Source organism: Dermacentor andersoni, chromosome 2, assembly GCF_023375885.2.
Source record: "Dermacentor andersoni chromosome 2, qqDerAnde1_hic_scaffold, whole genome shotgun sequence".
In the NCBI taxonomy this organism is placed as follows: domain Eukaryota; kingdom Metazoa; phylum Arthropoda; class Arachnida; order Ixodida; family Ixodidae; genus Dermacentor; species Dermacentor andersoni.
The window spans coordinates 54,767,311-54,782,016 of NC_092815.1; the positions used below are offsets into that span (position 1 = coordinate 54,767,311).

At 52.3% G+C, this 14,706-nt stretch overlaps 1 protein-coding gene across 1 annotated transcript in view; it reads right to left on the bottom strand.

Annotated features, from left to right (window-relative positions):
- The window catches only part of RhoGEF64C (Rho guanine nucleotide exchange factor at 64C), a 156,430-nt gene that overhangs the window by 57,043 nt on the left and 84,681 nt on the right, over nt 1–14,706 (bottom strand). The window contains exon 2 of the mRNA XM_050189264.2: nt 5,126–7,859. Coding sequence (XP_050045221.1) covers nt 5,126–7,790 — 2,665 coding nt within the window. The 5' untranslated portion in view covers nt 7,791–7,859. The remainder of the gene's footprint in view (nt 1–5,125; nt 7,860–14,706) is intronic.

The window sequence follows — 14,706 nt, forward strand, 5'->3', positions numbered from 1 at the left end:
GCCGCTCGAGGCCGCGGCGCCGGCGTGCCCAGAGCGCCCATTTGCCGATTACTTTTAACTACGCCGAGGCGTATGCGCGAGTCGGCGTGCTAGCGCACGTTGCTCAAGCGCTGAAATGGCGTGCGGTCGCGGCCGTGCCCCCCCTCGACAGCTCGACTTAGCCTCTGACCGTAAACAGAGCGAGCGAGGGCTCTATACTGGCGTTGTCAGCGCTGTAGGTCGTTTTCGTTCTACACGCTGGGTGCTGCCACAATAGGACGCGTGGCCGCTAACACGAACATTTGTCGCATTGCCAAGATAACACACACGCGCACACACGCACACACACGCACACACACGCGCACACACGCACACACACGCGCACACACACACACGCACACGCACACACGCGCGCGCACACACACACGCGCGCGCACACGCACACACACGAGAGAAAGAGGACTCGTGAAGCCGAGAAGCTTGATTTTTGTTAATCATGACCATATACAGCCAATAGATAATGAGGCCAAGGAAAGCATCGAGGAAATTGGCTGTGGTTGAAATTGAAATGTAGAAAATAATAAAGAAAGGGGAAATGAAAGTTATCTGTCTGTCCACTTTGGGTTATCTTTAGTCCAACCGCCCTATATATATATATATATATATATATATATATATACCACCTGACTGTTTTTCCTCACTTGACACACACAGAACCACACGTCTTTCCACTTTGACACTCCTATAAAAAGGAATCGGCTGCAAGTAGTCTGTCCATCGGAGCAACTTTCCAATGCTAAGAGCCAGCGTTGTGGAGCGCTTTCCTCGCACAAGCGACGCATCGACGTAATCTGAGGTCAAGTGAGCGTGCAGTGCAGACATGACTGGACCAATGAACGTTTCCGTTCATTGACTTTAGCTGAGCCACGTTCCTGTCAAACCGCTTTGACGCAGCTGTTGCGGCGGTGCGCGATTGGATCGCGTCCTCAGCGTGTCGTCCAGTTTCTTATTCGCAGCTTCACCACGATGTCATGGCCGCCTCGTTCGTCCACTCACATAGGCGCACTGACGCCGCCACAGCGCTGTGCCAGCTATACGGTCGCTCGGACTTTCGAAAGCGCTCGACACCCGGCGCGTGAGCGCGGTGCCTCTCACGGTGTGCGTTCATGCGTGGACCTGCTCTTGCTAGCGGCCGCCTAATTTCCCTCCGTTAAAGAGGGAGATGGGTACGTGTACACCGCGCGCTGCTTCTGGGGCCCGTAGAACGTGGCATAGATCCGTTATCCCGGGGCTGTATACTATAGACGCCGACATCCGGCAGCCCTATATACACGTCGCCTCGCTCGGAAAGAACAGCCCAGGAGTGCGCGTGCCAGAGTGGATACCTTTTCCGGTACCCAATGATGAGCACGTCGCTGTACACGAAGACGACGACAACGTGCCTGCCGCACTCGGCAGGCACGCTGCACTTCGTGACCGCGAACCGTTCTCAACGACCGCCCCGGGGGAAACGCAGAGCGCATTATTTCTGATAACAGCGGGGCGACTCTCTTAACGCCGCCGCAGTATGTCAGTCGTCGTATAGAAAGAGCAACGTGCTGAAAGACGCCTTATTGAGTTGTCGGTGCCTCAGGGCAACGGTGTAGACCTAATCGGGTCGCTCAACAGAGGAATCAAGCGGCCGGCCGTACGACCGAGATGTTCCGTGTGAGCGCGGTTAGTATAACCGAGATGCAGTTTGCATATGATGAAGCTGTCCATCCTCGTCTTGTCGCACTTACTCTCGAAAGCGAGAAGAGGTAGAGAGGAAGAATGAAAAAGAAAGAGCTCGAAGAATTGCGAAACAGGGGACCCCTTGCGCAGTTACGAGCTACCGTCCATTCGTACACGAGAAAATGGGTCGTTATAGGGTGCCCCGAAGACATTGGGTCTTATCCTGTAGAACTTCTCCTGGGGATGGTGACTGAATCTCTTATCAGGAGCTCACGGGCTGCTTTTTCTTGGAGCCTGGAGTTTTGGGCTTTGCTGCGTAATCTTAGAGGAAGAAAAGTGAACGTTTCCAGACATTGTCGAGAGTGTACTACTTGTATACCTATGCCAAACCACTGGTCGTATCGAGAAAGTCTACACCGTCGTTTCAAGCTCCAAGTTTGCAGTCGAAAGCGTTTATCAATCAACAAGGGACCTGGGGTATCTTGCTGACGCATCTGGGCCCGTATTCTCAGAAGCCTCTTACGCTAGAATTGTTCTGAAGAGAAAATTGCAGCGAATCCTCATGCCGGTCATATCACTAGCGGAGGGGGACGACCGCGCAACTCTACCGAATGTTTCGTAAAGTTTACGAAGTTGGGCTTGTTGTATAATTTTACGAATTCCGCGATAAGTTTTACGAAACATAAGGTACGTGTCGAAAAATAGGACGGCAAAATAATAATAAAACATGCATTGATATTGTAATGTTACTTTCGCCTCCCCTTTTGTTCCAGCCCAAGACACCATACGCAGGCGGGGTAGTTGCTTCGAAAAACTTTATTCGGACAAGTTCCTAAAGCAGCAAAGTCTCGTAAGGAGCTAGTCACTGTTAATTATTTATCTAAAGAAATAGTACTAAGTTGCTCCTATTTCAAAATATTCCTAGGGGTGGACAGCGCGATCCGGAAGAAGGACAAAAGGAAGTGGACGATACCTGCGCTTGTATCGTTTACTTCATTTTGTCCTTCGTCCGGGTTGCCACCCCTAGGTTTATGTTCGGTCATCAACTCGCCCAGCTTGCTGTGTTAAAATCCTGTTCCAAGTTTGCTTCTGTTTGTGTGCGACGTCTAAAGGCAAACCATCGTTAATAAAGTACGCGTGTACCCCACAAATTGTGTGGCATGTGAGCAAACTTGGAGAAAAAAAAAATACCCGTACTGGTATTTCCCCCTATTTTCCCGCCTCCCCTTTCCTTTCTTTTTTTATCTACGGGATTTTTTACGAATGTTGAAGTTCACAGGTTGGCAGGTATGGCAATGGCAAAGAGCACTTACAAACGAAAGTCTGTTTATACGGGCCCGGTTTTTATAGGAAAGGGTGGATCGTGAGTTGCAAATAATGATTAAATACGAGAGCGCGGGAGGTTAAATTATGAGAACTTAAAGTAGATGCAGTGAAATTAGACTACTTCGTGATTGAAGATAGCAGACCCAAATGATGTTACCACCCGTGTCAGGCATTGTTTGGCAAGTTGGATATGTACCCTGATCTCATACATCTTTAAGGGCAGTGTGACGTTTCATAGGGGCTAGGCTGGTGATGTTAATTACAGTATAGTACAAGTTAATTAGTCGTCTTAGGCTAACTATATTCATATATTCACAACGCTGCTCCAACTGTATTGACGTCTCGTAATTATCCTTCTTTGACAACTATGCACTGCAGCCATGTTCTAGTTTGAACTTAACGGCCGCAATGCGCGCCCGCATTATAATGCATGTATGCAGACCATCAAAATCTCCCATAGCCCGAACGAAGGTGCTTTACGACCAGCTAAGACTTGCATCTACCTGTAGAGACCGCCCAAGAGTAGGCTGTGGCTGGAGAGAACGTCTCGTAGCTCACTATGGCAGCATTACATATATTCTAAGGGTCTGACCGCATTTCTGCCCTTTTTTTCAGTTTTTTCTCGCTTTCCCATATTCTTTCCCTATTGTACGTGTAGGGAATAATAAAGCGGTTATTGTGGCCCCCTTCGTATCACCACTATTTATAAAAGTGCTCCATTAAACTTAGCACGCATCATAATAAGAGCTAACAGGAAACGCTCTCGATCCACGCCTGGCCGACGCGCGTACCAAGCGAGAGTCGAGCATCGCGCATTGGCTGTCGTTGCTACGTGTATACGTATAGTGCGCAGCGGCACCCCCTCCGGCGGGATGCGAGAATTACGTGGCCGAGTGTACACACCCCGTTCCCCGCGGAGAGCAAACGCCCCGAGACGTGTGGGCCGTACGTGCCCGCGTCGTGAGCCGATCGTGCCGTGAGTCCGCAAGAAGAAGGCGGCGGCGCCCAACTGTAGCGACGCAACGGTCGAGCGAACGGTCGAAAAGAAGATGGAGGAAGAAGGACCAGACCGCGAGGTTTGTGCGGCGGCGCACCTGATCGGCCAGACTGCTCGTCAGGCAAGAGCAGCAGCAGCCGGCATAACGGTGCGCAGGGGAGGCCTAGATTGCCAGCCGGCTGGACGAGCCGCCATCGCAGCGGCTTCATGACCCGCTTGCAGCTGCTGCTGATGCTGCTGCTTTGCCGAGACTGGTGGGGCGAAGCTTCGCGCGCGGTGCCTTGCGTATGCATGTGCGTACCTCAATGAATGGGCGAGGCACCGTCGTCAGGATGTTTTCTTCTCTTTTGCTTTTGATATACACAGGGAAGGCAGTGCATCATTTTCTGTTGCTGCGGCCACCACTCTCCCTTGTGAAGGGAGGTGGCTCCGCGGTTGCTTTCGCGCGCGCTGCATTGCTGATGACGTGCCGCGCCTTACGCTCCTTCAGGCGGCGTAGCTACAGAGCGCTCGAACACACACACACACACACACACGCACACGCACACGCACACACACGCACACGCACACGCACGCACGAACACGCACGAACACGCACACGCACACACGCGCGCGCACGCACGCACGCACGCACGAACACGCACACGCACGCACGAACACGCACACGCACGCACACACACGCGCGCGCGCGCGCACAGGACGTGCTTTCGCTAACCCTCCCCACCTTGTTTTGGAGGAGAGCTTCTCCCCATGTCGTGATGTGGGACGCCGAGAGCATTCGGCGATTGGCGCGTACACCACCGGGAAGCGAAAGCGCCCCGACCGAAATCGCTCACTTCGTAAGCGGTGGACAAGCGCAGTTTTATATTCTACTTTCTGACGTCGATTTCAAATCGGGCGTCGCCTGTGACGTGGCTGTCTAACTGCCTATAGCTGGCGACACGTTTCCACAGCCAAAAGCGATGGAGCTGCGTTCTCAACTTGCAACCGGCAGAATTGGATAACCACAAACCCTATAGGTAATGCTACCGACTAGAGTGTTAGGACGAAGATGTTCATAATGCATGGCTGAAGACGCGTCACGAACAAACATAGAGGACTCGGACTCACCGGCAGGCACTCTTCTTGGGGAAGTGGAGCAGGCGGGTATCGGTGGGGGCGGCGACAGCGGCCTGGATATCCGATGTTCCATTGGCAAGGATAATTTCGCGTCGGAGTTGGCTTCTGCTTTCGTGGGCAGCACTTTGACGCCGACCTTTTGGTAAATCCTCGTGTCCCTTGACTTGGCGTTTGCGTTTCGCTGTGCGCTCGGCTTTCCCGTTCGCGGTGGAGGAGACTTGGGGTCCTTTGAACTATCACTCTTGGCGCCTTTCTGCAGATCGTATTTCTTTCGCGCAGGACACTCGGGCCTCGTGGTTTTTGAAGCGTCATTAGCATGTGGAACCTGAGCTGGTGTGCGTTTCTCCATGCCATGTTCCTCATCCTGCAGAGGAAGAACTTGGCGCTTAGAGTTATCACATTCACTAACTAGTGGTGCGGTTTCCTCTGTTCTAGCGTCTGTAAGAGTTGTGGCCTTCGTGGGAACTGGTGGTTCTTGAGGCTGAGGAGTTTTGTTAGCCTCAGCGTCCGTTTTGATTGGAACATCACTAGTCTCCGAACTGACAGCAACGTCCGGCTTGCATGCATGGAGCGGATCTGAATTTGAAACTACTTGGCTGTTAAAATGCTCGCTTGAAGGATTTCGAAGGTTTGAAGCGGGACTGGGACTCAGAGGAGGTGAAATGAGCTTCGGGCTTCGTGGCACCTCCGGGCTCCTACTGGTCATATCTTTCTGGAGATGAATTGCTCCGCCTTCGCGCATATCTTTCGGACATTCATTCTTCGATTGCTCTTGGAGGGATAACTTGCATTCTTCTGCTTCATTGCCGGTTGCTTGCTGAAGGATTCCTTCCTGGAGACGGCTGGGTTTAAGCTCGGCCACTTTGGTTTCTTGTTCTATAGTAACCTTCCCGGCATCGAGTCCAGCGAACTTAGTGTCCTCAGAATTGTAGTTGGAGATAACCTCGTAGTCCGCATCAGCTTCGTAGCTGCTGCAGGGGCTATCACTACCATTCACCTCAAGAGAAATGCCCTTTTGTTCACTGCAAGGTACAATGTTGATGCTCGTACCGCGGTTACTCAGACTTGCTTGCACATCACAATTAACGCTTACCCCACCCTTGCCGTTGAAGGAACCATTAACCTGGTGGTACTGCCTCTCTGGCTCTGAATCAAAGCTCACCGTAGAACTGATGGGGATCACTGCCGCCTTCTGGTCAATTTTTGGACTTTGGTTCTCAGTTGTGTGCTCTATTCTAATATCAATGCGAGGATGGGACTTCATTTCGACCTTGTGATTCCCCCGCACTCGAACTTCGGAGTTGAACTGCTGTTCGACCTTGTGCTCGGCTTTCGCATTCTTCTTCTCTTCCCTCGGCAGCAGCCTGCGCTCCCCGTAGGCTTCGGCCCTGGACTCAGATTTGGAATCGGCTTTGAGAGCCAAAGCGGCTTCGTTCTTTCGAGACTGCGCGCTTTCTGTCGCACCATTCACCGACGAAGTAGGCACGCCGGTGCCGTGGCGCCGCCTAGCCGTTCCGTTGACGTACGCAGTCTGGCGACCGGTCGAGGCGGTAACAGCCACCACGTCCCACGAAGCATCGATTCGCGGACGCGTCTTTTTTGTTCCGGCTAAAGTCTCGTGCGGATTCTCCCAGGGTTCCTCCTCCCATGCTTGAGAGGCCACTGAGTCGCCGCCCTCTTGAAAGGTGACCTTCTTCGAGTGGGTCCCGTGAGACACGCGGCCTCTGTGCGTGGCATTGAGTGACTTCCTCTCTGGTGCCTTCTTCTTCTTCAGTATGCTCCGTGGCTGACTGCTCAGCGTCGGACTTTTCGAGGAGGCGGCGGCGGCGGTGGCGGGTCGCACCGGCGAACACGACTGCGAGCGTCGCGTGGTTGACGACGAGGAGGCGGAAGAAGAAGCTGCAGCGGCGTCGGCGCGCGTCTTGGGCGCCGCTGGCGCCGACACCTTGCGCACGAGTGGCGGCGAGTAGGATATCTTGAGGTCCTTGAAGCGACCAATCTCCAAGCCCACGTCGCTGTCCTCGTCGTAGTCCGGGTCCGGTTCCTCGGGCCAGAGTTCGAGGCTGGCCGGAGGTCGCGACGACGTCCCGGCGGAATTCTTGACCGGAGATTGACGCGGCGAAGGATGCCCGGAGGCGATCGCGGCACGGGAGCCGTTCTTCTTGGCTCCATTCAGCAGCACATTGCTGTTCAGGTCGTCATCGTCGCTATCTGGCGCGGCTGGCGTGCGCAGGTACTTCTTGATGAGATCGTACGCTGTGACGTCGCACTCGAGGATGGACCTACGTGAGGAGACGGAGCTGAAGCGGTCCTTGCGGCTCAGCTTTCGGAGCAGAGGGTCGGTGGCAGCTGCCGCGGCTAGGTAGACGTCGGTCGCCGCGCTTCCGCCCGCTGCTCCGTGTACGCTGGCGGCCGATCGGCGCCTCGGCGCATGGCCCCGTCCGAGCGAGGCCCTGCCCAGGGACGCAGCGCCCAGCGACGACGCGCCCAGCACGTGATAGTAGAGCGCCGCATCGTCGATCTCGGGCCGGCGGCCGCACGTGCAGCCGGGCCGACGGCAGCAGCCCCGCACGGAGCCGTAGCAACGGGGGTCGCCGTAGAGGCCGACGGGAACCGCTGACAGGGTGCCGTACTTGGGCTGCCGCATCTTGGACATGGCTCAGACAAGCCGAGGCCGCGGACGCATGCCGGCGACGACGGAGGCCGTCAGCTGGGCTGGGGAAACCTGCGCGAGAACAGGGCACTTGTGGTTAGAGGCACCAATGCAAAGTGTGAAAACCGTACAATAACAAATGGCAGACTGAAGATGTACTCTCTGTTCCTTATTTTGTCTCGTCCTATCTTATTTTCGCGCTCTTCTGTACCTTTCAGCAACAAAATCAATGAAGCAACTTATCGATAGAAACGTGTTATCAAGATGCATGTCACAGCTTTCCAATTTTCATTTAAAAAATTAGAAGCATAGGTAAACAGTGCTTGGAGACTTCCTACATAGGAAATCGCAATGTAAACTGCAAGTGTGATTGTCTGTTCGGCTCGTTATTTGACCCTCAATTGTGGTAAGTAGCTCCACATGTTGTGTAGGTACCGTCATGCTTTTGCGTGTTCGCCGTGTGTATCATAACGTCTGCAATCCAACATTCGGAGCAGCATGCGAGACCGTCACCTAGGCTAACACCTTTAGCTTCTCTTTATCTCTCTGTGTGTTAAGCTGCAGATTGCATCCTGCGTTTTCTTCCAAAGCATAACTAGCCGGGGGACTTCGCGGCTGCTTAGGCACATGAAGTTCTCCGACTTCAGCCTGTTGTGCGCGACACGGGAGGCTCATCGTCTGTAGGAATGCTGTGCTCTTTCCTTTTAGCTTGCTATATTTTCCCGTCGTTCTGTACCATGGCGAGCGAGGTGCCATTGAACTCGCGCTTGTGTTTCTTCTCCTGCGGGCACTCTCAGCGGTCGGTGGAAGCCACCGTGTCCGTTCCGCCCGCAGTGTGGAAACACGCGAGGCGGAAAGGAGTCTCCTCCGTAGCATGGCGGGCCGTTGCGCCCTAAACAGCGCACGCTTCAGTGCGTTGTTTGGCCAGAAGGGGCCGCGGCGCCATTTTCGACTTAGCGCGGCGCTGTAGTATTGCACTCAAGCCGAACGATGGGAAAGGCAAACAACAAAACGGAAAGGCGCCGAGCTGCATGCAGATCACCGCGGAGCTGCCGTCTGGCATCCCGGCAAGCTGCGCTGCGAGCTTTGCTAATGGTCACTGTTCGTTCGCATTTGCATGCGCCAAGAACACGACTTGCGATTGAAGACCGTGCATACGCGCGCCACCTGGACGAAGAACGGGTTCTCATTCTGCGTGTTATCAAAGACCCGCACCTGCGCGCTACAGTGTTAGGTCGATCGGTAATGAGGCACGCACCGTTTGTCTAGGGCCTTATTAGGAACATTTACAGAGTAACGCGAGGCGAAGTCAACAGGCAGAGCTCGTGAGCGCGCAGTCGACGACGGACTACAAGTCCGCTGCGCTCTCTGCGATTGTGTGTGCGTGTGTGTGTGTGTGTGTGTGTGTGTGTGTGTACGCACTGCAGGCGTCGTCACGGATGCGTGCGAGCAGAACTCCGCACGAATCGGGCCGTACGCGCACGCTCGCAGACGCTCTATCATGTAGCTTCGCCGAGGCAAAGAAACCCACGACCCCTGGACAGTTGCCAGGCCTGTTAACAGATGTGTTTGTTTTTCGGATTGGTTCCCGGCTCAGGTGCATGTGTCGTGCGCAGAAGGCGAGGGAAAAGTACACCTCAATGCAACAACTATACAAGTTTTAAAGACCGGGTAGAAGCGGAGAAAAAAAAGTAATGAACGAAGAAATTGAGCAGGAGATATGCAGAGTGCGTGTATGGTTCCTGCGCATAATAATTGCATTTCCTTGCATTTTGTAATGTCTCTTTTTTATGTCTTCTGTTAACCTCACAGCCTTGGTGTTGCCTCGCCATACGACCGGATAACCTTCAATACTCCTCGTGTGCGCATGCGTGGTGTCCGCGCATCCTATACATGGGTGAGATGCGGCGTGCAGACAGGTTCCGATCTATTACGCACTACGTACACATTGGGATTTCATATAGGTACGGCGTCGAGGTGCATTCGTCTTCTAGAATCGCCCTATCGCGCATGCGCTCGCGCTCCTTTCTCCATGACGCGAGAGCGCGATTACCTGCACAAGCGCGTTGCGCACGTCGCTGGCTGTGCGCGCGGCCTCTATGCGCTCAGGCGCCACCTGCTGAATCCTCGCACTACTTCGCGCTCACCTCTATATTTCCGGCGGTGATTATTACGATCCAATCAGGCCGCGGCGCTTGCTCTCGCGTGAAGGCCTCCGCCGCCGTGGCCGTAATGCGCCCGGTTGTGCCTTTTATATACACGTTCGCAGTTCGCGTTCGTCATAACGCTGCTGCTGCTGATGGTTGCGCCGGCTGCGCTGCCCTCGTCAGCCGCGTGCTTGAAGAATTCCAGCAGAGTCCTTAATGCGAAGGGGCGCCGCGGTAGCGGGCGGCGCTAGACTGAAGGAAACGACGTCTGTATGGTACCTGTATACACTCGTCCCGAGAAGTCGAGAGGGGAAGTACGCAAAGAAAGCTCGAAAAGGGGAAAGAACGGGGGAAAAACAGAATAAAGATGCCAAAAGCGTGTGAGTGGTAGGACATTTGCGGCGCATTCCTGGCGTAGCCGCGTGCGCGCGAGTTTATTATATATACGACCGTTTTCGCCGTCCGGTCGGTGAAACAAGCCGCGGAGAGGAAAGGCAGCTGGCAAAACAAAGAAAAAGAAAATTGAATCGTTGCCGCCCGGTGTGGTAAACCGCGATGGGACGAGTACGTAGTGTTGCATCCTCCGCGGCCGCTGGCCGCAGCGGTAACGCGTCGTTAGCCGCAGGAATGCGCCCGCGCGCATTGTGACACACGCATCCGTCAGGCTTGCGGGGAATCGCTGCCACAGGCGTGCATGCTTTCTCGCGCACGCAGACTGCTTTGAAATGTAAAGTGGCGCGCGCGGGATCCTCCTTTGGGGTGGCGTCTCGGACTCTGGCGTTTCACACTGCGATTTGGATTGAGTCTGGCAGCTCTTCCTTGACCAAGAGTTACTGTTTTGCACGAATTAGTTTTTGGATGAGTGCATGTGCGCCGAGCGAATGGGAAGCACGCGTTCGCGTCGGAATCTGGCGACTCAACGGCGTTATGCTCGAACGATATAACGACTGCGGCCTTTACGTATAACGCACGCGCTGTCGGTTTGAAACACTGGAATCCCACTAGCTGTCCTTTCTGTCTGCTCAATGTGTTTCATTGCTCCGCCTGTTTGTCCCGCTCTAGGTGACGAAATTCTGCCTTAATTAACCGAATCGAACGTTGAAATTGTGCTTCGTGCTGGAATATACGAACAAATGGGGACGAAAGCATTTTCTCGCCTTTAGACTTGCAACGCCTGAAAGGAAGCGAAGGTGTTGTCCGTGCATTGTCTGCGCCAGTACATACATTCACTTATTCGTTCATTCCAAATGCTAAACACCACAATGTGATCCATCTCGGAATGGTTTAGAGAGTACACCGTAAAAATGCCCCGAACCAAGAGAAATTAATTTCCATTTCTGAAGTCTGATCTGATCTGATCTCCAGCTTCAATTACAATGTAGGCATTCGTCTAAGTTTCTTGTGGCTTTCTCCTTACGTTCCTCAACGGCAGTGTAGTGTATGTTGATATGGGGAAAAAACGTAGGCTTTGACTTTGAAAGTGTTTGGTAAAATATTTTAAAGTTCTGCTATTCCACCCAAATACAGCGGGACTTCTCTGGCTCGCTGATGAATGGACAGTTGAACCTGCTCCGCGCAGAAACACAGAGGAAGCGAGAACAACAGTTATCTGCTCTATAAGAAAGATGACGTAAGGCACGCGCACAGTACGTGGTGTGCAGATGCAGCTGGTACCAAAGTTGTGGGCCGTGGTATCGTGGCAACCCGAAGTGCGACAAGCAAAACGGAACTCCGCTTCTGACATAGGACGTGCAATAAGAACTCTAAATCACCGTTCGCGTATTCGCGAAGGCTTCCGGATATATTTCACACGCTGCTCGCTGGATTGGCGCCACCGTATATCGGGTTGCAGTCGCCGTAAATCGCCTGAACATTCCTTTTGACATCCACGCCGCAGAAATGGTTGTGGATATCACTATAAAAATGTGATATATATATGTTTATATAAATGTAAAACATCGTCACATATTTTACGATGCCCTTCTCTTTCCTTCGCCTTCACTTACGAAACACCTCACTTGGATGTCGAGCACACGTACGCTTTAGTGACCGATACGCAATTTCTTTCCCTCTCTTTCCTCATGTCCGCAGCCAGCTTTAAAGAGAGTGCTTTGGTGTTTGTAACATATCTATATATGGAAAAGACCAGAAAATTCCATCATCCCTTGCAATCGGAATACGCCATCGTAAAGAAGATAAACAAGTCACGAACCGACTGAGAAGAATTCTCCAAATGAAGTTCTGTCAACGCAGTATACGTACTGTTCTTGCTTACCTCCTTATTTTCTTCCTCTGTTTACCTCACATATCTATACGCCTATTTTGCACTCTGGAATCCGAGGACATTAGATAAAACGATCCGGGCTTCTCTATTCAATTACGCCGTTGCTGCGGCGCGCGACTCGATCGCCGGTGTGGCAATAGCTGTCCACACAATGACAGGCGTGCCGCCGGCTCGCCGCTGTTGCTTCTCTTATTTCTAAAGCACGATTGCCCCGAAAGCGCAACCACGATTGCGCAGTGCGCGCGCGCACACACATTGCTATCGTGACCCGGCTCAGCTATGCCGTGAACCAGTAATAACAGCGGTGCGGACTGCGCGCTCTGCCCCGTGGAAACCGGTATGCATATGCGCGTGTGGTCAAGACTGCTGCGGCCGCATGCAGGCACTGTTGCTCCGAGCAGCGGCACTGGCCCCCCGAGCGAGGACAAGTGCAGAGGCGATCGAGAGCGAGTCTGGAAGGCGGTCGCAATTTCTCTTCGTCGTCCGGCCGCCGCTCGCCGCAGCTTCCGTGTATGCCCGAGCCCGCGCACCGGACTTGGCGCTATAGCTGCATTGCTTGGGACGCCATCTCCCGGAAAAAAGTTTACTTTGCCAGTGTTTAGAAATTCTATAGACGTTTCTCTATAAAGCGTTGTCTACAAACACTGCATGGTTTTCATATAGAGACGGTCCGTAATATTTTTTTTTTATGACATTTCTGTTTGAACTGTAACTCCATTGGCTTGGCAATGGAGTTACTTGCAAGACCAAATAAAGTTTTCCTTCCTTCCTTCCATTGGCTTATACAGTAAGGCTGTGCGAATAGTGATTTCTGAGAACGAATCGAATACGAATCGAATATTGCCTGAAACGAATCGAATCGAATAGTTTTTGAATAAGAAACAGCCGTTATCTAAATTAATATAAAACGATGTTCGCATGCTGGTATTCTTAAAGTTAGTAGCCTTCTGTCATTGCATAGTACGTTATGAAGTGTTGTTTATTAAAAGAAAAAATGGAGCATTGGAAGCAAACAATAGTGTCTTCGCATGCACAAGGCTCTCCAGATTGTGCGAATGATCGCTGTAAAGCCTGTAAAGTATGGCTACCTAAGCGACGTAGCCTGCTCCACTACGCAAGTTCTCATGTTTCATGTGTATAGTATATGCCCGCTGGTGTGAAAATGTAATGTACTTATGCTCCAATTTTATGTTTAATTGGGCGCATTTGATGTTTTGAAATATTCGTGAGGTATTCGAAAAATATTCGCCTTTACGAATAGTTACCATACGATTCGTTATTCGAAAAGTTCGAATATACGCGCACCCCTACATATATATATATATATATATATATATATATATATATATAGTTGGGAGCGAACAATCTCATTGAATACATCTCTGATGCACATTCAGCATGACATCGCCACGTTTCTCTCATGCCGTGTGATCAGCGCTGTAATATAGCGATTTAAGCGCGTTCTACTTGTCGCAGCTGCAGTGCCACTGTCACGCGCAATGTCTTCACCTCCATCACTCCCCCATTCACCACATTAAAGCCCTGGTTACAGAGAAGACATCGCGCGGATTTAAATAGACGCGTCAATGCCAGGCTCAATATACGTGCACAAAAGAAAGAAAGAAAGAAAGAAAGAAAGAAAGAAAGGTAGTGGGAGGGGGGGTCATGTCTTTGGCTTGTTTTTTCCACGTAAATCAGGTACTGGGTGCACCTTGCTCCAGAAGCGGCCGCTGGCACGCACCGCCCAAGAAAGTACCGCGACAACACCGCTAATGTGACTGCATTTATTGCTAAGCCACGGCGTTGTTTACAAAAAATGTCAGCTCCACCGGGGGCATCTGGCGAATCAAGTAACTCTGCAGTCTACGTGCATTGTGGGTTTCCACTGTTCCCGCGATCACCACGACCAAGATCTCCGTCTGACAAGCTCGAAGAAGAACGCTTGTTGCGGCTACACTGGCACCGGCAGGTTGACGCACGTTCTCTCCGTCCAGTTCTCTCGCCTGAAGTGGCCTTGAAGCGCACTGCAACCCGAAAGAGTCCGTCTCCGGGATATCTCCCGGCCTGAGACGAATGACCAGCGCATTGGAGGAGAAAGCTGCGCCCGGTGATTTTCCCTGATCGCCAGCTTGCTCGGCGGTCGTTGTAGGTGTGCAGGTGGGTTCTGCTTTGCAATCAAGGCCGGCGATTTCTTTGCCCCGGCGTCTTTTACAGTAGACAAATGCTGATGCGTGTCCCCGACAGTTCTGAAGAAAGGTGTCGCGTAGGGCGTACGGATTCGCCAACAGGAGTCCATCAATCCGGTGTCCCGCAGGCAAGCGACAAGGGCACAACACTTGTCGCTTCCATCCGAGCTGCACGGTGAATCATTCGGGAAATACCTGCTGTCGCATGCTCGCACGTGAAAGGCGTTTTTTTTTACAAGCTTCCAAGCAGTTTCTGCATATCTAGCTTTACCGTAGTGTAAGGACACAACTAAATAAACTGG